This window comes from Panthera onca, chromosome A1 (assembly GCF_046562875.1).
Source record: "Panthera onca isolate mPanOnc1 chromosome A1, mPanOnc1 haplotype 2, whole genome shotgun sequence".
Classification (NCBI taxonomy): Eukaryota; Metazoa; Chordata; class Mammalia; order Carnivora; family Felidae; genus Panthera; species Panthera onca.
The window spans coordinates 28,944,222-28,966,599 of record NC_138339.1 but is presented as its reverse complement, the minus strand read 5'-3'; the positions used below and the strand labels follow the sequence as shown (position 1 = coordinate 28,966,599).

The following is a 22,378-nucleotide window of genomic DNA, read 5'->3' as shown; positions in this document are numbered from 1 at the left end:
TTGGAGAGCTAGAGGCTTCATTGCAGCAATGTTAGGTGACTTTGAGGTTCATATTATGAACATTTTATTTATTTTTTAATATTTTTGTTTTTTATTTTTTTATAATTTTTTTCGCATTTATTTATTTTTGAGAGACAGAACAAGACAGAGCGTGAGTGGGGGAGGGGCTGCAAGGGGAGGGGGGACACAGAATCTGAAGCAGGCCCCAGGCTGTCAGCACAGAGCTTGATGCGGGGCTCAAATCCACGGACCCTGTGATCATGACCTGAGCTGAAGTCAGATGCTTAACCAACTGAGCCACCCAGGCGCCCCAGTTTTTTCATGTTTTATTTATTTTTGAGAGAGCGAGTGAGTGAGCATGAGAGTCAAATGAGCATGAGTAAGCGGGGGAGGGGCAGAGGGAGACAGAATCTGAAGCAGACGCCACACAGTCAACACAGAGCTGACACGGGGCTTGAACCCACGAGTGGTGAGATCATGACCTGAGCTGAAGCTGGATGCTGAACTGACTGAGCCATCCAGGCGCCCCTATTATGAACACTTTAAATAAGATATTTTATTTATATGTTAATAATGTTAAAGTATGGATTATAGTGAAAAGTGTGAATATTGTAATGTCTCATAAAATTGAAATCCTAACGTTTCTAAGATTTAAACAAGTTGTCTTGAAAAAAATTTTTTTCATCACCTTCAGGACCTGAGGCTTCAGGACCCCAGCTTTTGCCAGTGAGGGCACTAAATGAAGTCTTCATTGGGGAGAGTCTATCATCCAGGTACTTTTAAACCTGTGATCTTGAGTTTGGAATTTAATGTTTTAGTATTTTTTAGATATTTATTCAATTTCTATAACTTAAGAATTATGAATAATTAAGGTGATAGAAGTAATAGAAGTGAATTATTAAATGAAATATTTCCCAAACCCTCTCACACATTTATAATACGTGTTAAGGGGAAAGAAGGTTCTATGACCAAAAAAGTTTGTGAAACCCTAGATTAAACAAAAAGTTATTTGGGTCCTGTTACTGCAGGGCCTTTAATCTATCATGTAGGTGGCTTTATAAATGTTTAAGAGAATGATATACTAGGCATACATTTGCAGTTGTTACAAACTTTTATAGACAGTCCATATCACAACTTCCCTACTAATTATCTTAATAGTGTCCCTTAAGGTAGATTTGTTTGCTTATTTTTATCCAGGATCTAGTTAAGGATTATGCATTGCATTGGCCATCATGGCCCTTTAGAATTAAGAACAGTTCCTCAGTCCCACCACTGTTTTTTCATTCATGATAGTCCCACCACTATTTTTTCATTCATGATATTAATATTTTGGAATAGTCTAACCCAGTTGGTTTGTAGAATATCCCTTGTTTTAGATTTGTATGATTTTTTTCCTATGCATGATGAGATTCATGCTAAACATGTTGGGCAGGAATACTACTTGGTGCTAATTGTATCCCTTATGCAACATCGTATGTCAAGTATATTGACAGTTTAAGATTTGTAACCATTATTAGCAAATATTAAGGTTAATAAAGTTCCTCATTAGTACAAAAATAATAGTATTTTATTACTGATGAAATCTGTTTTGTGGGTGTTGAGTATAATTTAGGCTTAAATTGTCAGAATTTTGTTTCAAAACTTTTTGTGTGACATTAGTTACCAGTTGTAAAATGACTGCCATAATGTAACGTTAATTTAATTCTTCATTGTCATTTAGAACTTGCCTTTGCATTTTTCTAGATGTAAATGAATTAGGAGTGGAAAATTAGAGATGAATCTGTCCCACTTTGCTGCTACCAGAACCATGTGACCCTTTGAAGATCATGTAGTTGATTCCCTAGTTTACTGAGAGTTCCATGTATTCTGGAATTCTGTTCGTTGTCCTGTCTTTTCATAAGAAGTTTAATTATGATGAGAAATGTTTGTCTTAATTAAAGAAGATATCTCTGTTTTAGCCAATCATTAACTCAGGTAGTACTGAAAAGAACAAAGCCTGATTCAGCAGCATGCTTTGGCCAATCTTTTTCAGTTATAATTATTTTGATTAATGTAATTTTAAGTTTATTCAGTAAAAATATATTGTGTACCTGCTATGTGTGACATGCGAGTCACTAGGGATCTTATTTTTTTTGGAGCGTGGTAAAATGTATAATTTTTAAAGTATTAAAAGTAAAAGTTATTCTTCAAAGGAATCCTAAACATACATTCTTTACAGAACGTAAAGTGTAAATATATTTATTTTAACGTAGTAATAAGACTTACACTATACATAAGATTTTTTTCTTTTGCTATATACCAAGTTTGAAGCAATATGGAAATGAATAATGGATACTTTTATGTGATAAAGAAGGCAGAAAATGTATCTCTAATTAGTGATATAATTTAGTCATGATTACTAAAAACAGAAGGCAGAAAGCAACAACTTTAAATTAAATTGAAGAAATTTCTACAATAGATGACAAATGAAACCTTGCCATTTGTGACAGCACGGATGGACCTAGAGGGTTTTATGCTAAGTGAAATAAGTCAGTTAGAGAAAAGCAATTACCGTGTGATTTCACTCATAATGTGGATTTTAAGAAACAAAACAAATGAACAAATAGAAAAAAAAGAAACAGACTCTTAAATACAGAGAACAAACTGGTGGTTGCCAGAGGGGAGGGGTGGTGGGTGAAAGAGATAGAGGGGCTTAAGAGAGCACTGGTCTTGATGAGCTCTGAGAGATGTACACAATTGTTGAATCATACTGTACATCTGAAACTAATAGAACACTGTTAATTATACTTGAATAACAAAATAATAGATGACAAAGGTAAAAATGTTTTGTAAGTTTATGTTTATTCTAGAGAAGCCATTTAATGGCTTATGTTATTCGGTTTGTATATTTTAAAAGTTGTAACTTCTGAGAGCTTCTACTAGTGTTGCTTTATAATTTGTACTTACTAAAAATTAAATAACTTATAAAAGGAGGAAAACTGGGATCAGTTGACAGACTTTTGGGAATTCAGTGAAGTCCCATTAGATTTTAGATTGAATGTTGTTTTTTGTGGCAGCAGTGATTTGGTTGGTTTATCTCCTAAATAATGTCTGATGCTGCTGCTTTTTGTGTTCTTTGAGCCTCACCTTATATCCTTACTAAGATAAGGAGAGCAGTGGGTTCGCTTCTGATGCTATTGAAAAAGTTCTCACTATTGGAGGTATTAGAACTTACTTTTAAAGAATCTATGACCTAGACCCTTAGCTGGAAAGGAAATGAACACTTACTGGATGCCTGCTGTGTGTCAGGCACTGTGTGTATTACCGCATTAAACTCTCATAGCAACCCTGTGAGAAAGGGTAGTTGTAATTATCAGTGAAAAAACTGAGATTTGAAGCGTTCAAATGACTTGTCCATGGTCATATAATTAATTAGTTAGCATTATAACTGTCATATAAAACCCAGTATTTCTGATTCCAGGTCCTGTACTGAGGCTTCACTATGCCCTGAAAACTTAAGTGCTTTGCTTGGAAAATATGAAGTGCAGCAATATTATTCCTGCCTCATTTATAATGTTCTTACATTTAAGAACATTTTAAAAGCCCAATTTTTTTTTTTCTTTTCTCCTATTTGTTCTAACCTAGAATGTCTTATTCTTGGGCTGTAGCAGTGGAGAATTTAAGAAGAAGTATCCCCACTCTAAAGGGACTGTGAGTTTTATTGCTGCCTTAAAAAAATAATTTCCCTGAAAAAAAATTTCTGAGTTGACTAATCTTGATAAACCTGCATGTGAGAATGACACTAAATTTGCTCATTGTTTTTGGACTCAACACCTCTTACCTGACTATACTTTTCTTCCTCTCCAGCTCTGCTTCTCTCCTGTCCCCACTTAACTCTAATCAATCTTTTGTTTCAGTGTGATTCTGGCATAATAGCAGCCATTCCTGTAGAGTTGACTGGCTTGTCTGAATGTAATAGGCTCCTAATATGTCTAAAATTCCCAACATTCTAGGAAAACATAACAAAGCTATGAAATAGATTAAATGTGAATATTAAGCCTATCTTTTATGAAGAATGGTGACTTCAGAGAAAAAATGAAAAGGAGTTGTGCCATGTAAAACCTTTAAAGATTGAATTTGGCAGGAGAAATTGAAAGGGTTAAAATAATATTATCCATTGAATGTTAGTGTTTGCAAGCCTAATAATTGTCATTATTGGAAAAGCTATATTAAGAGTTTAACTTTTTTATCTGCTGGACAAAAATAACCCAGTGTTGATCAATGACACCATTATTTTAAGATACAGTTTACAAAATAAGCTTTTACATGTTTCAAAAGTTTTTTTGAATAATTGTAAATTTGTATGTTCATACAGTTAAGGAATAGTGCCATTTTTTCTGGTGTCAGAAAACCCATTTGATTTAATACTTATGAAATACTGTAAGAAATAGAAATCTCTAGAAATTATAGTTTTAGTTTTATTCCTAGTTTTGCCCACTGATGCAGCACTGACTGAGAATTTTCTTTAGAACTTTATCTCTCTTAGCTTACTATCAATTCAAAAGGCACATTAACATGTAACTTAAAAAACACGAGTTGACCAGGAACTGTTGGTAACTTGAAGGATTAGATACAGATTGGGATATATCAAGAACTATCTACCAAGAATGAAACTCACTTAAGAATGGTATTTTCTTTTTGAATTCTGAAATAAGGATCTGTATGTGCTAGAGTCCATAAAAACAGTAGAAGCAATCATAGGTAAAAATTTATAAGGAGCCCTTGTTTGAAATGTTAAAATACTGATATAAAGGAACATATGGATAGGAGAGGGATGCAGTTTTACAGATTTTTTTTTTTTTTTTTTTTTACTTTTTCACTTAATCAGTATTGGTATTAGCATCATGGTGTGCGTGCCTAAGTCAGGTATGTCTGAGTCAAGCTGGCCCACTTAGAGTTCATTAGTTCTGAAGAAACGGTATTTGTCTTATTTACCGTGAGCCGTAAATCCAGCAAATCCAGTTTTATATTCTCAATTCTTAGGGCTTCCTACTATGAGATTTCAGTTGATGATGGTCCATGGGAAAAACAGAAGAGTTCAGGGCTCAATTTGTGTACTGGAACAGGATCAAAGGCCTGGTGAGTACCTTGGGATGTTACTTATTGACTTTTGTGAAATATTTTAAGTAATGTAATTAACTCGATGCTGCATATCGGTGTATCTAAGGCCTCTGAAACGCAAGAGGTAGCCTGGTGTTGTTATGTTGGTTGGCCCAGTTTCTGCTTTACTCATCAGTTGGCTCTAGAAGTCCTGCCTGGACTTCTTAGATTAGAGCTATAGCCTGGATTTGGTCATTCTTTAGCCTGTTGCCCTAGGTTTGTAAAGAGAAAAAAGAAAATGTTTTGGGGGACTGTATTGTTTTTAAATGAAAAATATTTTAAATAATAGTAAAGAAATGAAAACAAGTACAGTAACAACAACAAATGTCCTGGAGGTTTGTGCGTCAAAGGCTTAACTAGAGATAACTTGGGCTCCTGTATCTTGTTTACCCTATAACCTCTCTCTGGGTAATGGCTTCGCTTCTTGGTACACAGACACGGATGCCTCCCAGACTTTTATCTGTAGCTATCTTGTTTCCTGAGCCCAAACTTCTGTTCTAGAATTACCTACTAAATAGAATGTTAATAGACCTTCAAATCAACACATTCAAAACTAAATTTATTATCTTCAGGGTTTTTTTAAAGGTTTTATTTATTTATTTTGAGAGAGAGAGAGAGCAAGTGGAGGGGCAGAGAGAGAGGGAGAGAGAGAATCCCAAGCAGGCTCCACACTGTCAGCACAGAGCCCATGTGGGGCTTGAACTCAGGAACTGTGAGATCATGACCTGAGCCAAAATCAAGAATCGGACACTTAACTAAGTGAGCCACCCAGGTGCCCCCATCTTTAGTTTTTCTTGCTGTGATCCCTGTATTGCTTAATAATATCACTGTTACCATGAGTTCATGCTCTAGAGAAAAAACAGCACTCCTTAAAACCTGGCTCTTACTTTTGAGTCTCCCTGTTCTCCTCTTTACATGTACTGGTCTCTGAATCCTGCCAGTCACGCTTCTGAAGTCCTTGCCCCTCTTTTTCAGTTTCTACTGCAGTGTGGTCTACTGCTCTATGCCACACTTCTGTTTCTGCAGTTTCTACTGCTGTTTGGTCCAGGTCCATCTTTTTAGTGAATAATCTTTGTGCCTCACCCTTTATTCTTCAGGCTGTTGTCCATACTGCCAACAGAGTAATATTTCTAAAATGTAGATAAATTTGACTATTCCTTTCTGTGCTGTAAAAGCTTCATTGACTTCTGACTGTGTTCAGATTAGTCTGTGTGTAAGACGCTTTAAATATGATCTAAGAAACTTCACCAGCCTATTGTTGCCTTACTCTAACCCATTGGCACAACGGGGACACTGCAGGCTACTTGCAATTCTCAGCACAAGCCACATTGTCTCTGGGCTTTTTGTTTTTGCTCAGTGCAACTTCTTCCTGCATTGAATGCCTGAACATTTTCCACTTTCCTTACCCTGGCTGAAAAATCCAGTCTTCAAATGTCATTCTCTGTAGGAAATCTTTACTAGGACCTAGTTCTTCTCATCAGCATAATGAATCCCCTTTTGGTGCATCCCAAGCACTTTTTTGTAATAGCACTTTGACAGCACTTACCACATTATTAGTTCTCTAATTACCTAATACCCAGCTGGTTTGAGCAACTTGAAGTATTTGGCATGGTGACTAGTGGTTTTTTTTTTTGTTTGTTTGTTTAATTTTTGCATGTATAGCACAGTACCTAATACATATTCTCTCATTTTTTTTTTTTCAAATAAATGACTACATGTTTACAAATGCAGCTAACAAACACAGTATTAATCTGTGATTTTAAGTTTGGATAGTTTAAAATGGAATTTTACTTCCCATTTTTTCGGTGTTTTTAATACTTTTTATTGTGGAAAAACTTAAATATCTGTAAGAGTAGGCAAAATAGTATAATCAATATCTGTGTACCCATTAATCAGTTTCAATAATTATCAACGCATGCCCAATCTTGTTTCCCTTTTGTTTTCTTTTGTCTCATAATACTTTGAAGTAATTTTCAGACATCACAGTTCATTCATAAGTACTTAGTAACTTCACATCTTTTAAAAATATCCTAGTCTTAGCCAAATAAACCTTTGGAGAAAAATGAGAAGTATCATTTTAAAATATTGGTTAATTTTTCATTTTTCTGAGGGGGGCCAGTGAGAACTACATGTCTAAAATGACTTTAACAATAGTTTGCAAAAATAATTTAATAATCTAAGATGCTATAAAATTATTTTGTAGCCCTCATAAAATGAAAACATTAGTTAATTGCTTTAATTTATCATAACATCTTTTCTGCTCAATATGATATGTTACTTGGTGAAAACTGGATTGAAAATCAGAAATAGTTTCCCAGATCCTGCTCCTCTTCTCCTAGGATTCTCACTGCCCCCTCACACACCCCCCTTCCCCCCCCCCCCCCCCCCCCCCCCCCCCGCGCCCCCATCGTGGGCAAAGTGGTATAATTGAAAAGAGTACTGGCCTGGAAGTTAGAGAGACCTGGCAAAATCACCAACTAGCTTTGTGATCTTGTACAAGTTTCCTTTTCTGAAAAATGAGGGGAAATGGAACAGATAAAATAAGATTATCTTCTGGACTGTGATTCTGTAGGTTCTGTTGTATGCAGTAAATACTAGCTATCAGTTATTTAGCCCCTGTTACTTTGAATATACTGTGGTAGGTACTTTTTATACATTGACTATAATTCTCACAGAAATCCTGCAAGAAAGTGGTAGTATCCCTGTTTTATAAAGTAGAAATTGAGGCTTCACAAGGATAAACAATTTAGGGTGAGGTCAGAACTAACGTCAGAACCTGGATAAAAAAAAAGCTCAGGTGTGCTTGACTAAAAAGCCAGTGCTTTTTTGACTGCCAGCTTTTTAATGTTTATTTATTTTTGAGAGAGACAGAGACAGAATGTGAGTGGGTTAGGGGCAGATTGAGAGAGAGAGAGAGGGAGACAGAATCCGAAGCAGGCTCCAGGCTCTGAGCTGTCAGCACAGAGTCCGACGCGGGGCTCCAACTCACAAACCGCGAAATCATGACCTGAGCCAAAGTCGGGTGCTTAACTGATGGAGCCACCCAGGCGCCCCTGACTGCCAGCTTTTAAATGCAGAGGGGGAGCTGTCTGTAGAAGCCGCTGGTTCAAAGATGTGTCACTAGGTTGTATCGAAAAATTATTAAGGTAAACTTGCTAATCTTAGTGAAACCGTGGTTATGCTAAAGGCAGTGAATAGGCTTTTGACTTTTCAACTGGGGTGTGTGTGATTTTATTTTTTTTATTAGAAAAATTTTTTTAATGTTAATTGATTTTTGAGAGAGAGACAGAGCATGAGCGGGGGAAGAGCAGAGAGAGAGAGAGACACAGAATCTGAAGCAGGTTCCAGGCTCTGAGCTGTCAGCGCAGAGCCCAGTATGGGGCTCGAACTCACAAACCACAAGATCATGACCTGAGCTGAAGTCAGATGCTTAACCGACTAGCCACCCAGGTGCCCCTGATTTTGAGTTTGTTTTCAACCTTTCAGTAGTAAGAAGAGCATAAAGGATAAGAGCCATTAGGCTTGCTTGTAAAGCAGTCCTGCCCTCCATTGCCACACACCTTATAGTTGAGTCCTGTGTTCCCACTGGATGTGAGTAAATGTGGCTTAGATTAGAATTTCATTCATTTCTGTGTTGCTTAATAAAGTCTGATGTCTAGAACTCTGTCACTAACTATATCCTATCCCTGCCACCTTGATTACTCAGCCTCTTCTCTCTTCAGCCTATGTAGCTTGCTTGCTTCTAATGTTCTACCTTACTCCCTCCCATTGCTGATTGTTCTTTGCCTGTGATTGCGTTTTCCCATTCATCTTCTGTCCTTTTTCTCTTCAGAAAATGGAGGGAGAGAAGAGAAGCCTAGGGGCCAGAAGGACTGAGGAAAGCTATACATTTCCATACATTAATAACTTGTATCAAACTACCATTAAAAAAATTTTTTTTAACGTTTATTTATTTTTGAGAGAGTGTGAGCAGGGGAGGGGCAGAGAGAGAGAGGGAGACACAGAATACAGAGCCTGATGTGGGGCTCCAGCCAACGAACCATGAAATCATGACCTGAGCTGAAGTCAGATGCTTAACCAACTGAGCCACCCTGGTGCCCACCCCCTTTTTAAAGTTTATTTATTTTGAGAGACACTGAGACAGCACAAGTGCGGGAGGGGCAGAGAGACAGGGAGACAGAGAATCCCAAGCAGACTTCATGCTGTCACTGCAGAGCCCGATGCGGGGCTTAAATCCACAAAACCATGAGATCATGACCTGAACCTAAACCAAGTCAGATGCTTAACTGACTGAACCATCCAGATGCCCCTTGAACTACCATTTCTAAGCACTTTCTTTGAGCTAAATATGTTAAATTTTCAAAAATACTCTGGAAGTAGGTGATTATTTTTTAAAGTTTATTAATTTATTTTGAGAGAGAGCATGTGTGCGATTAGGGGAAGGGGCAGAGAGAGAGGAAGAGAGGGAATCCCAGGAAGGCTCTGCACTGATGTGGGGCTCAAACTCATGAACCATGAGATCATGACGTTTAACTGACTGAGCCACCCAGGTGCCCCTGGAAATACGTGATTTTATTTTCGTTAATAGAGTAGCAAAGTCTCAGAAGTTTCCCAAAGCCATATGGCTAATAAATGGTGGAGACAGACTTTAAATTCTGTAGACCTTAGGAATCACTGGAAAGAAAGGAATAGAATAGCTTATTTCTTTTACTCTTCTTTTTTTTTTTAATTTATTTTTTATTTTTTAAAATTTAAATCCAAATTAGCATATAGTGAAACAAAGATTTCAGGAGTAGATTCCTTAATGCCCCATACCCATTTAGCCCATTCCCCCTCCCACAACCCCTCCAGCAACCCTGTTTGTTCTCCATATTTATGAGTCTCTTCTGTCTTGTCCCCCTCCCTGTTTTTATATTCTTTTTGTTTCCCTTCCCTTATGTTCATCTGTTTTGTCTCTTAAAGTCCTCATATGAGTGGAGTCATATGATTTTTGTCCTTCTCTAATTTCACTTAGCATAATACCCTCCAGTTCCATCCACGTAGTTGCAAATGGCAAGATTTCATTCCTTTTGATTGCCGAGTAATACTCTGTTGTATATATATACCACATCTTCTTTATCCATTCATCCATCGATGGCCATTTGGGCTCTTTCTATACCTTGGCTATTGTAGATAGTGCTGCTATAAACATGGGGGTGCATGTGTCCCTTCGAAACAGCACACCTGTGTCCCATGGATAAATGCCTAGTAGTGCAATTGCTGGGTCATAGGGTAGTTCTATTTTTAGTTTTTTGAGGAACCTCCATACTGTTTTCCAGAGTGGCTACACCAGCTTGCATTGCCACCAACAATGCAAAAGAGATCCTCTTTCTCTGCATCCTCGCCAACATCTGTTGTTGCCTGAGTTGTTAATGTTAGCCATTCTGACAGGTGTAAGGTGGTATCTCATTGTGGTTTTGATTTGTATTTCCCTGATGATGAGTGATGTTGCGCATTTTTTCACTTGTCGGTTGGCCATCTGGATGTCTTCCTTGGAGAAGTGTCTATTCATGTCTTTTGCCTGTTTCTTCGCTGGATTATGTGTTTTTTGGGTGTTGAGTTTGATAAGTTCTTTATAGATTTTGGATACTAACCCTTTATCTGGTCGTCATTTGCAAATGTCTTCTCCCATTCTGTCGGTTGCCTTTTAGTTTTGCTGATTGTTTCCTTCACTGTGCAGAAGCTTTTTATTTTGATGAGGTCCCGATAGTTCATTTTTGTCTTTGTTTCCCTTGCCTCTGGAGATGTGTTGAGTAAGAAGTTGCTGTGGGCAAGATCAAAGAGGTTTTTGCCTGCTTTCTCCTCGAGGATTTTGATGGCTTCCTGTCTTACACTGAGGTCTTTCATCCATTTTATTTTTGTGTATGGTGTAAGAAAGTGGTCCAGGTTCATTCTTCTGCATGTCGCTGTCCAGTTTTCCCAGCACCACTTGCTGAAGAGACTGTCTTTATTCCATTGGATATTCTTTCCTGCTTTGTCAAAGATGAGTTGGCCATACGTTTGTGGGTCCATTTCTGGATTCTGTTATGTTCCATTGATCTGAGTGTCTGTTCCTGTGCCAACTTTTACTCTTCTTTTAATTCTTGATACTAGGAGATAAAAGTTTTCCTATGTGACCCTCTCCTTGCTTTGACTATAAAATATGGAAATGTATGACTTTGGATAAGATAGTTGTTATAACTGATAAACACCCACTCAGTGACTTAACACAATAGAAGTTTATTTCTTGTTCTTATAAAGTCCAAGTGGGTGTTCCCAATTGGGAGGTGGGTCTCAAAGTGGTGACTCCAGGTATCCAGGCTCTTTGCATCATCTGCCTCAACCATCTTTTAAACATAGCTCTTGAAGTCACTCTACTCATTTAAATGAAGCCACAGAAGGAAGAAAAGCATGGAGGGTCACCTGTGGCAGGCTTATGAGACAGTCTTAGATATGTTGTCTATGACATCTACTCTCATTCCTGTAGCTAGAACTCAGTCACATGGATTTATGGCAAGAAAGGATGGAAAAGATAGTCTAACTATGCATGTATGCATGTAAGTACACACACACACACACACACACACACACACACACACACACACGAAGGGTTTGGGGATTAGCTCTCCCATTTTGCACTTCCCAAAATTCCTCCACAGGATATAGGATGTAGGGGTTATGTTGCATAGCAGGTTGTCTCTGATTTGTCCCATTGTCATCTCAGTCCTCTTCCCAGCATGGAACACGATTTGCTACATTCACTGGGAGAAGTACTACTGAGTGCAATCACATATATTTCTGTGTGTTTTTTTCAAAGACTTTTCCCAGTTCCCTTCCTTTATACATTCTGTTTTAGCTGACTTAATTAAGGGTAAGTGTTCTTAAGTGAAGAGAGAAAGCTTTACTAGCTAAAGAAGAGACGAGATTCAATTTGTCTTCAATTTGATTGTCTTTAGTGGAAGTTTTATTTGATTTCAAATGGAAACTCTTAGAATGGTAAAGGTTGTAGACCTAAGAATAAAGGCATCATGTGTTAGCTAATACCTGTTTAAGCATACAGTTTGTCTTTGATGTAGAATATAAACCACTCCTAAAGGGAGAGTGAATTGGCTGAGATCCAGGTTACAACCATAGGAAATTCGTCTTAACCCCAATTCAGAGGACTTAGTTTGGGTTGGCTTATGATATCCCTAATAAATCATAATTCTAGGAATATTTGATCAAATCATAGAAGACTTTTGTTCTCTTAAATTAAGTCTTCAAGGGTCACCTGGGTGGCCCAGTTGGTTGAGTGTCTGACTATCGAATTCGGCTCAAGTCATGATCTCACGGTTTGTGGTTTCAAGCCTCACGGTGCCTGCTTAGGATTTGCTCTCTACCTCTCTGCTCCTCGCGGGCTCATGTGCTCGCTCTCAAAATAAAAAAAAACTTAAAGAAAAATTAAATCTTCAGTATTTAATTCAGTGGAACCCTAATAAACATGGCTCATTGTATGTGACTTTTAATTTAAAATAAAATTCTGAAACCGTATCTTCTAATAATGTCAATTAGAATATAATTCACGCATATCTCTTTCATTTGATACTTTCATTCGGTGTTGAGTTCTTGCCATGAGCCAGGTAGTGCCGCAAATGCCTTGCAGTGTGTATGTAATTATGCAGACACTAATTATGATGAGATATGTATTGCGAACTTCACGCTGAACAGTAAAAAAGTCAGGACACTTACTGGTGAAAAATAGAATATGGTGAAAAATAGAATAGGCAAGGGCCAGATTTGGGATTTTTTTAGCATAGGGATTTGGTGTGTGAATGACCCCAAATTTTTAATATAAAACTTGTTACCTGCATTTTTAAGAGAATGCCCTAAATGTTATCACATTTCTCAAAACGTGAAGGGCATAGGGTTGGAAGTGTATGCAAGAGTTATCTATTACTTCCCCTCCTCAGAAAGGTTAAGAGCCACTGAATTATGTTTATAGAGTTGTTTGGGTCATTATGCTGCTGTTCATTGAGATTATCTACTGAGGCCATGTGAGAATTCTGTAGCAATTCTCAAACCCAAAAACCCAAAACCCAAAAACCTTTCCTTAACCTTCTTTGTAGACCCAAGGGCAGAGCTACTTTTAGGTGATTCGTGTTTGTGTTAACATTTGTTCTTAAGTGTTTAAGCAAAGCATCACACTGGTAAAGGGTTTCCCATCTTTTCTATTTTATAATTTAAAGAAATATTTACAAGTTAAAAATAGGTTATAGTACAGGGACACCTGGGTGGCTCGGTAGGTTAAGTGTGTCTGATTTCTGCTCAGGTTATGATCTTGCAGTTTGTGGGTTCAAGTCCCACATTGGACTCTGCTTGGGATTCTCCCTCTCCTTCTCTGTCTGCCCCTCTCCTGCTCATGCTCTTTCTCTCTCAAAATAAATAAATAAACATGAAAGAATGTTATAGTACAAAAGGGTTTAAAATGAAAAGCTAGTCTTTCATTTCATATATCTAGTACTAATCTCCAGGCACAACCTATATATATATGCCTGTTGTTTTTTTTAAACTTGTTTCTATCAGCACATACAGTTCTATTTTATGCTTTTTAATCTCTACATAGTAACATATTTAACCAGCTTCCTACAGATATGAGTTGTTTTGCTATTATAAACAATGCTTCAGTAAATATCCTTGTACATGTCTTTTGTGTACTATAGATAGAAGTGTCTTTTAGGATAAATTAGGATGAGTAATATGTTCATTTAAAATTTTAATAGTGAAGAATTGCCTTCCAACTGCAACTTCCATAATGCCATCATGTATGAATGAGAATGTCTTTCATATACCTTTCATACATTATCAGTTTTTAATTTATGTGTCCTTAAGTAGGAGTAAGATTGAACGCTTTTTCATATAAGCCTATAAACCGTTTACTTTGCCCACTTTTTAAAAGTGGGTGAAGTAGCTATCATATTTTGGTTGCTTCTTCTTGATAATTTCTAAGAGTTCTCTGTATATTAAGTAGATAATTCCTTTTTAATTTAAAGTGTGTTTTTAGAATGAGAACAAAGAACTTACATGGTGTTTCTTTCTAGGTCATTCAATATTAACAGGGTTGCGACCCAGGCTGTGGAAGATGTTTTAAATATTGGTGAGTACCAGAATAGCTATTTATGTTACAATTATAATGTACTATATAATGTATATATTTTATTGTATGTTAGCTATTATGACATTATTTAATCAAGATATTCCACCCTTTCCTTTTTCAATAGCAAAACGACAAGGAAACTTAAGTCTTCCATTGAACAGAGAATTGGTAGAGAAAGGTCAGTGACTAATGATCATAATTACTAACAATTTCATTCAAGTTCTGTATCAGTCTTTAGGATGTTATTATGAAGTATACTTGTCTAATTAGCAAAGCGTTGTACTTTTTTGACTCAAACGGGCCCTTGATATAATACCTTTACGTATATTTAAACAATAAAAAGCTTAGAGCTGGACTTTATATTAGATTTTTGTGAACTATGAAATATAACCTCTGTGCCAAAACTCTTAACTACATACATATTCTGGGGGATAGGAAAATATAGAAAAATACAGATCTGGCAAATGGGAAATGTTTACCTAAACTCCGTGTGCCATTAATATCCTCTGAATGAAAAGGAGTTCACTGAGCTGTGAATGCTTATCTTCACATTCACTAAAATCTTCTTTTTAATTTTCTCCTTTCTATTCCTGCCCGGTTACTTCAGGGTTCCTTTGAGAGAACCAGCACTGTTGGGAAAGACTACTACTGATCAGGGAACTTGAAGGCCTGGGCTCTAATCCCAGACCAACCAGTCACTCACTGGAAATATGAGCAAGACTGTGGTTCCATTCTTCTACTTCTTGAACTATAAAAGGATGAAGTAGAGATAGATTGGTAATACCTAAGGGGGTTCTTCAAATTTATTCTTCAAGTTTTTCTGTTCTAAATATTTAAATTCTTAAATTGGAAAAACACATTCCTTTGATTTGCTTATGAAATTAACTCACTAAAATCCCCTCTCCTGTACCAGAATCATTTTTGTACAGACTTCAAACTAAAGATTCTCTTGTTGTCTCTGTTTAATTGAAGAGTATCCTAAGTTTTCAAGATTATTAAAAAATCCAAACTTGTTCATAGTGCATCTCCTTATCTATGTAAGGGTGTTCAACATATACAACCAAAACCAAATACACAAAGTGGATATTGGCAAATGTAAGACTGCAGCTGGCATCCATAAACACAGACACTTGAATTTAAGAGTTATCAAAATAGTCTCACTCTTTTTGGTTGCCTTTTAAATAATTTAGCAATACACAATAAAGTATTTGAATAGTGCCAGTTCATTTATGTGTGTATTTTAGATTTCCACATAAGACTTACTTTACTGGGGGACATGGTTGGCCTTTAATAGTTTGAAAACAGGACTAAATCTCTGAAGTCCCTTTCAACTGTCTAAAACGGACTTTCTCCCTCTCTCAATTTGAGACCAAAACGATTATTTTGATCACAGCTTATGAGCTAGCATTAGCTTTAAATCTGTGTTAGAGTTAAATTAGGCATTTACAGTAGTTGATTCATTATATAATTTAACTTAAAGGGGTGCCTGGGTGGCTCAGTGGGTTAAACATCCGACTCTTGATTTCAGCTCAGGTCATTATCTCATAGTTTATGAGTTCGAGCCTTGCATTGGGCTTGTGCTGAGAGTGCAGAGCCTGCTTGGGATTTTGTCTCTGCCCCTCCCCTGCTCATGCTCGCTCACTGTCTCTCAAAATAAAAAACTTCAAAAAATAATTTAACTTAAAACGTATATAAAACAACTGAAATTTATATCGGGTATGTAAATTAATTTAAGGGTATACATAAAATACAGTGATTTTTCCACTTTACTGAATGAATGTTATTCCTTTGAAGATTTGACTGTCCTCAGAAACAATGGTGAATGCCAGTAGTGCAGTCACTGTTACATTTCTGGAACTACCTTCAGAGCTAGCACTTTTTTTTTTTTTAAGTGATCTCTATGCCCAAAGTGGGGCTCGAACTCACGATCCTGAAATCAAGAGTTACATACTCTACCCACTGGACCCAGCCAGACAGCCCTGTAGCTAGCACATTTTGAGTGTGTGTGTTCCCAGAGGAGCAAATTTTTGAGAGTAAATTAGATTTTTTTCAAGGAGCCAAATAATCTAAACAAAATTTTGGTAAATCAGGTGGATTGTCTGACAGTCTTATAATGTTTTCATGTGGTGTTCAACTATACATTCTTTCAAGCCTGATTTCCTTGTATAATTAATTGTTTTTGACCAATTTATGTTTTGCCTACCAACTGTCATGTGCCTCTTGGTTAGAAAGCAGGTCCCAAAGATTTCTAAAAATGTCTTGTGTAATGAGAGTTTCATTAGAGAAAGCGTATTACCTGTAATTTTTTGAGACTGCATTTTTAATCAAGAGAATTAACTTAATATTTATGGACACTTTGACATGGTGTTTTGGAAGGGAACTTGGCAAGGGACAATGGCAACTCAGGTTCTGTTTTTGAATGCCCCAAGTTGGTTCCTCTGCTTTTGTTTAATTACTGGTTTTGTAGCCCACTCCCCAGTATGTCTCCAGCTGATGTGTCAGGGGCTTTGGTGGCCTTATCTTGAAACCTAATCCTCATTTTATAAAGTTTTTTGTTCTTTTAATGGAATGTGTTGTGAGTTCCAAGAAAGTTTCTGCCAAACAGACCTTTGAAACATAGTTGCATTTAAATTGGGGACAGCATAGCATCCATTTTTCATTTTGCACTTCTCAGAAGTGACTGTCTTTCTTTGAATGTGCTAATACTTTTTTTTCCTTTATAGTAACAAATGAATATAACGAATCACTGCTCTATAGTCCAGAAGAACCAAAAATACTTTTCAGTATTCGAGAACCAATAGCAAACAGAGTTTTCTCCAGCAGTCGTCAGCGCTGCTTCACGTCAAAGTAAGCTTCCAAAGGCCAGCCTGTGACTATGCTTCCATCTCTTGTAATTATAAACGGGTTTTGGTTTTAAAGTATTCAGTATGATGAAATTCACTCATTCACACTTAATCTAGTAGGAAAAGTAGGGATTTTGGAACTAGTGAGGCATCATGCTATATATACCCTGGAGGAAATATTTCCTTTCCCAACTTGTGCCATTTTAGAGAAACTATAAGTAAATAGAAGGGGCATAATTATCTAACTGGGTGATATGGATTTGTTGTTTTCATATATTAAGACAGAATAAGATCAAATTATCACTTTAAAAGAAACTGGAAAGCAACTTTTTTTTTAATATGCTATTGGATAAAAAAAAAAAGGACAAATATTCATATAAAACCTAACTTGTAAAGCCGTAAACTTTTAGAGTAGGACTCATTTCTTTCAGCTTTTTCCTAAAAGTGACCTCCCCCTTCCTCGCATTTACTGAATTTGATTTTTGTTTGAAGGGAAGATATCAAAAAACCTTATAATTTATTTTATAAAGGTTGCCCAATTTTCTAAACAAAACTATGAAAAAATGTCATTTGTCTCATGGCAAGCAAAGAACAGTTTAATTATGAATTGCTACTTATATAGTGTGCATATTTTCTTTTTTGAAATATGGTTATTTTTTCTAGGAAAAACAAATTCCTTTCACTCATTTGAAAGTTAATTTTGATTAATCGACAAATCTATGTACTCAATTTAGGTTAAATTACAAAGACATTTAAATTTTGCTCATATAAACAGAATAAGCTTCATGACTTTGGCAGTTGGACAATATTAACAAAAGATGGAGAAATTGAACTATTCAGAATTAAGTACTTTTCTTAATGGAGACACCATTAAGGGAAAAAAAAAAAAAAAAAGGCAAGCCACAGAGTGATAGATATGCAACAATGGACTTCTATCCAGAATATTGTAGAGATTCCTACAACTCTATTAAGAAAAAGGCAACTCAGTAGAAAAATTGCCAAAGTCCTGGACAGGCCTTTCACAGAAGAGGGTATCCAAATGGCTAAGTGAATGAAAAACATCCTTGACCTTATTATTCATGTGGGGAATGCAAATTGAAACTATATAATATGATACCATACACACCCACCAGAATAGCTAAGGTGCTAGTTGTTGGTAAGGTGGGAGTAACTGCAACTTACATGCAGTATTTTTAGGACTAGTTTGGCATAGTGTTTGGCAGTTACCTACCAAAGCTGAATAAAGCACACACACTGACCCAGCAAATTTGCTCTTAGGTATATATCCAACAGAAATGTATACACACAAACGTCTGCAACAAAAGACATGCTTAAGAATATTTGTAGTAGCACTACTTCCAGTAGTAAAAACCCAGATGTCTATGAATAGAGGAGGTACGTAAATTTTGGTATTGTCACACAACGGAAATGTTTTCATATAGCATTGAAAATGAACACAACACAATACTACTATATGTAATAACCATGGATGAATTTCACAAGCATACTTTTTTGTTTATTTTTGAGAGAGAGAGAGTATGAGCAGGGGAAGGGCAGAAAGAGAGAGAGAGAGACACAGAATCTGAAACAGGCTCTGAGCTGTCAGCACAGAGCCCCACATGGGGCTCGAACTCATGAACCATGAGATCATGATCTGAGCCAAAGCTGGCCCTTAACTGACTGAGCCACCTGGGTGCCCCCACAAGCAAACTGTCAAGCAAAAGAAGCTAGACACAAAGCAAACCTATGTGTTCTTCCATTTATATAAAGTTTAAGAGCTATTACCACTATGGTGACTGAAATTAGGGTAGTGAGCATGTGTGGGAAGGATGGCCCAAGGGTAGAGACTGGAGGAGAGCAGTGAGGGAGCTTCTGGGGAGCTGGGGAACATTTGATTCCTCATTTGGGTGATGAAAGCTGCACAGGTGTGTTCACTGAGCTGTTCATTTGTGCCTCTTCATTTGTTCTTAAGTCAAAATTATCCATGAAAATAGTTACATTCTCAATATTAGTACTTAAAATAGTAATAACTCAACATTTTGTCATATGAAAAAAGCCTGTGAGTTCCATCAAGTCTGAACTTGTTCTCTTAAAAATGTTTGGGTGAATGGAGCTATCCTGAATATCTTAATTTTGAGATTTTGATAACATACAGTTACTCTCTCAAACCAAAGAACAACTTGATTTTTAAAATCAAGGCTGAATGATCTGCCAGTTTCAATGAAAATTAAAGAAATCATAATTTTAAAGTTTTAAAGAAATCATAATTTAAAGTTAAGAAAACTTTATATTAATGAGATGTTTTTTCTGCGTAGGGTATGTGTTCGATCTCGTTGTTGGGATGCCTGCATGGTTGTGGATGGAGGTACTTCTTTTGAGTTTAATGATGGAGCAATTGCCTCGATGATGATCAATAAAGAAGATGAGCTTCGAACTGTGATTCTAGAGTAATGAAAAATTTCCTCAGATGACAGATTTTGATTACTGGGAAAATATGTTCACTGCAGAAACAGACTACCAATCATAAAGCTACATATTTTGGTTATTGTTGAGACTGGTTGGCCCTGAGCTCCAAAGGTGACCAAGGAAGTGAGATTTGCATTATTCTTCTTTTGGATTTGGATAAAAAAGATGTTCACTGTGTTAGAGAATGGATGGACTAAACTTATCAGAATTTATACTTCTACATTGCTTATAGTTGGTATCAAAGAATACTGATACATTTTTAAATTTAGAGAGGTAAGCTCAAATAAAGGATTAAATGTTTAAGATTTGAAATTTCACTGTACAAGATTTTTTTTTCCCTTCTCTTTCCTAACTTTGTGGAATTGGTCAGACCAACATATATCATTTAATTAGGGTATATTTTTTATAGTACCTAAAAATCAAGATTTTTAAAAAATTTTGATGGAGAATTTTTGATAAATCCTGACATTGACCTAACTGAAGTAGGTAAATGTGTTTTTTATATGTGCTTAGAATTTTCTAATTTCAGAGGACAATACTGTTATGGTCTATTGATTTAAGAAGTTCAAATCATTTTTGAAATTATCGATGTTTTCATTTAATTGATTTTCAGGTTAATTTTGACAGTTCTGGGTGAAATACATATATCTGGACAAAATCATGATACTGTTGCAAATGTATTAATTATCCAATAGCTATTTGAGGGAAGAGACTTTTTTTTTTAAATGGTTTTGAGTCTTAATAGATTCCTTCCATATTTAAAACTCTAACATGGAATCAGAGACTATAAGAATGAACTGATTAGACGTATTCTATTAGGAGTTTGGTAAAACCTTTTAAAAATATTTTCATCCAGTATTATGAGGTTTGTCAGAAAATGGATTCTTTAATAAATATGCAAAACACAGTTGGAATTGCCTTGCTTTTAATATCATGGTAATTTTCACTAGCTCATATTCCATGTTTTTACACATTAGCTTTGGGAGATAAAATGTTATGGCTTCTCTTGCCCTCCCTCCACTATGAGATTTCCTTTAGTTTGAGAGGAAATTATCTAATTATTGATCTACTTACAAGTAATCCTAGAATTTTCACAAAAAGCACCTATTGCTGTGTCATGAGACAACTGGTAATCTGATGTCATTTATTCAAAGTTGTATCTGTTTTTTTTCACTTGCTGCTAAAAAGTTCAACATTGAAATATTTATTGAACACATACCTTGTGCCATGTACTGTGTCAGATGCTGGATCTCAGTTGATCAGTGAAACAGACTGTCCTGATAGAACTTGAGACAAGTGGGCTCAAATTCTGTGAGAGCTAGGATGTATAATCGAATTGAGTGCTATTACTTTTGCCAACATTTAATATATTCTTGTCAAATTTTTAAATAAATGTTACTGTACAAAGGTAATCTAGGTTTTGATGTATATCCAGAACAAGAATCTGTTTTTCTTTTTGAAGTTTATCTGCATAGACGTTCAAAGCAGTGTTTACATGATGTGTACAATGAAAATTAGTGTTTTCCCAGAGCTGGATCTAGTTTCTGGCTTGATTTAAAAATGTACTGAAGATAACATTTTATGAAGAAGTGAAATTCCACACCATAAAAATTCCTCTAAGAAGTTTAAAATACCTTCTTGACAAAAATGCCAACTCTATCCAAAATGGTACCATAGATCTGTTAATGTTACATAGTAATAGGCAATCTGCTCTGTAAAATTGTTCATAAGCCATATTTTAAAGGTTTAAAAAATAGTTAATGTGCTGCATTTGCAGTATAACTAACATTTCTGCTAGGTGTTGGGGATTTATTTAAGAGATAAGAGGCAAAGGATATTGCAATAGAAGAAACGTGTTTATGAATGAGTTAACCTTTTAATGGCAACTATGTGAATAAACATAATCAAACTGGTATTATCTTTTTTTTTAAACTACCATTTGCTTGCTTAACTCTTATAGCACCATTAATGGAAAATCAGATTCTCCCAAAATGGTAAGTTTCAGGTCTTTTCCACCTGGAAAAGATACTTTCCAGGATACTGCTGATGTTGCACACAGAACTAGGACTTGTTATATAAGCAGAGGGTAAAGTACTTACTTTTTAAGTATAGACTCTACAGATATTTTTCACTAGTTTTGATGTTCCACATGTATTTATATTCGTGGCCCCACTAAATCAAATCATACTGAATGTTTAGTAGCCTTCAGGTATAAAGAAATTCCATTCATTTCACTTTTTAAATATCAAAATAAACTATGTATAAATCATTAGAACCAGTTAACACAAAGTTATCAAAAAATATTCACTTGATGCACATGGAACACTCTCCAGAACAGATCACATATTAGGGCACAAAACAAGTCTTAACAAATTCAAAAAGACTTAAGTAATGTCATGCATCTTTTCATCTAGTTTCATAACAATGCTATAAAACTAGAAATCAACCACAAGAAAAAATCCGGCAAGACCATAAAGACATGGAGGTTAAATAACATGCTACTAAAAGCAAGAAATCAAAGAAGAAATATAAAGTTACATGGGGACAAATGAAAATCAACACACAACAATCTAAAATCTTTGGGATGCAGAAAAAGTGGTTCTAAGGGAGGTTTATAGCAATATAGGCCTATTTAAGAAGCAAGAAAAATCTCAATCTAACCTTATACCTAAGGAGCTAGAAAAAGAACAAAACTCAAAACCAGCAGAAGGAAAGAAATAATAAAAATCAGAGCAGAAATAAATGATATAGAAACTAAAAAAACAATAGAACAGATCAA

General features: G+C 35.9%; 1 protein-coding gene across 3 annotated transcripts in view; it reads left to right on the top strand.

Annotated features, from left to right (window-relative positions):
- NADK2 (NAD kinase 2, mitochondrial) overlaps positions 1-21,512 on the top strand; it is a 48,802-nt gene extending 27,290 nt beyond the window's left edge. For 2 of the 3 annotated variants that reach the window (XM_060634496.3, XM_078444956.2), the window contains exons 7-13: positions 695-773; positions 3,625-3,690; positions 5,023-5,118; positions 14,235-14,290; positions 14,415-14,468; positions 17,014-17,137; positions 19,449-21,512. In XM_060634496.3, the coding sequence (XP_060490479.1) occupies positions 695-773; positions 3,625-3,690; positions 5,023-5,118; positions 14,235-14,290; positions 14,415-14,468; positions 17,014-17,137; positions 19,449-19,584 (611 nt within the window). In that variant the 3' untranslated portion in view covers positions 19,585-21,512. The remainder of the gene's footprint in view (positions 1-694; positions 774-3,624; positions 3,691-5,022; positions 5,119-14,234; positions 14,291-14,414; positions 14,469-17,013; positions 17,138-19,448) is intronic. The other variant, XM_060634497.3, reaches the window with a different exon arrangement.
- The last annotated feature ends 866 nt before the right edge of the window (positions 21,513-22,378 follow it).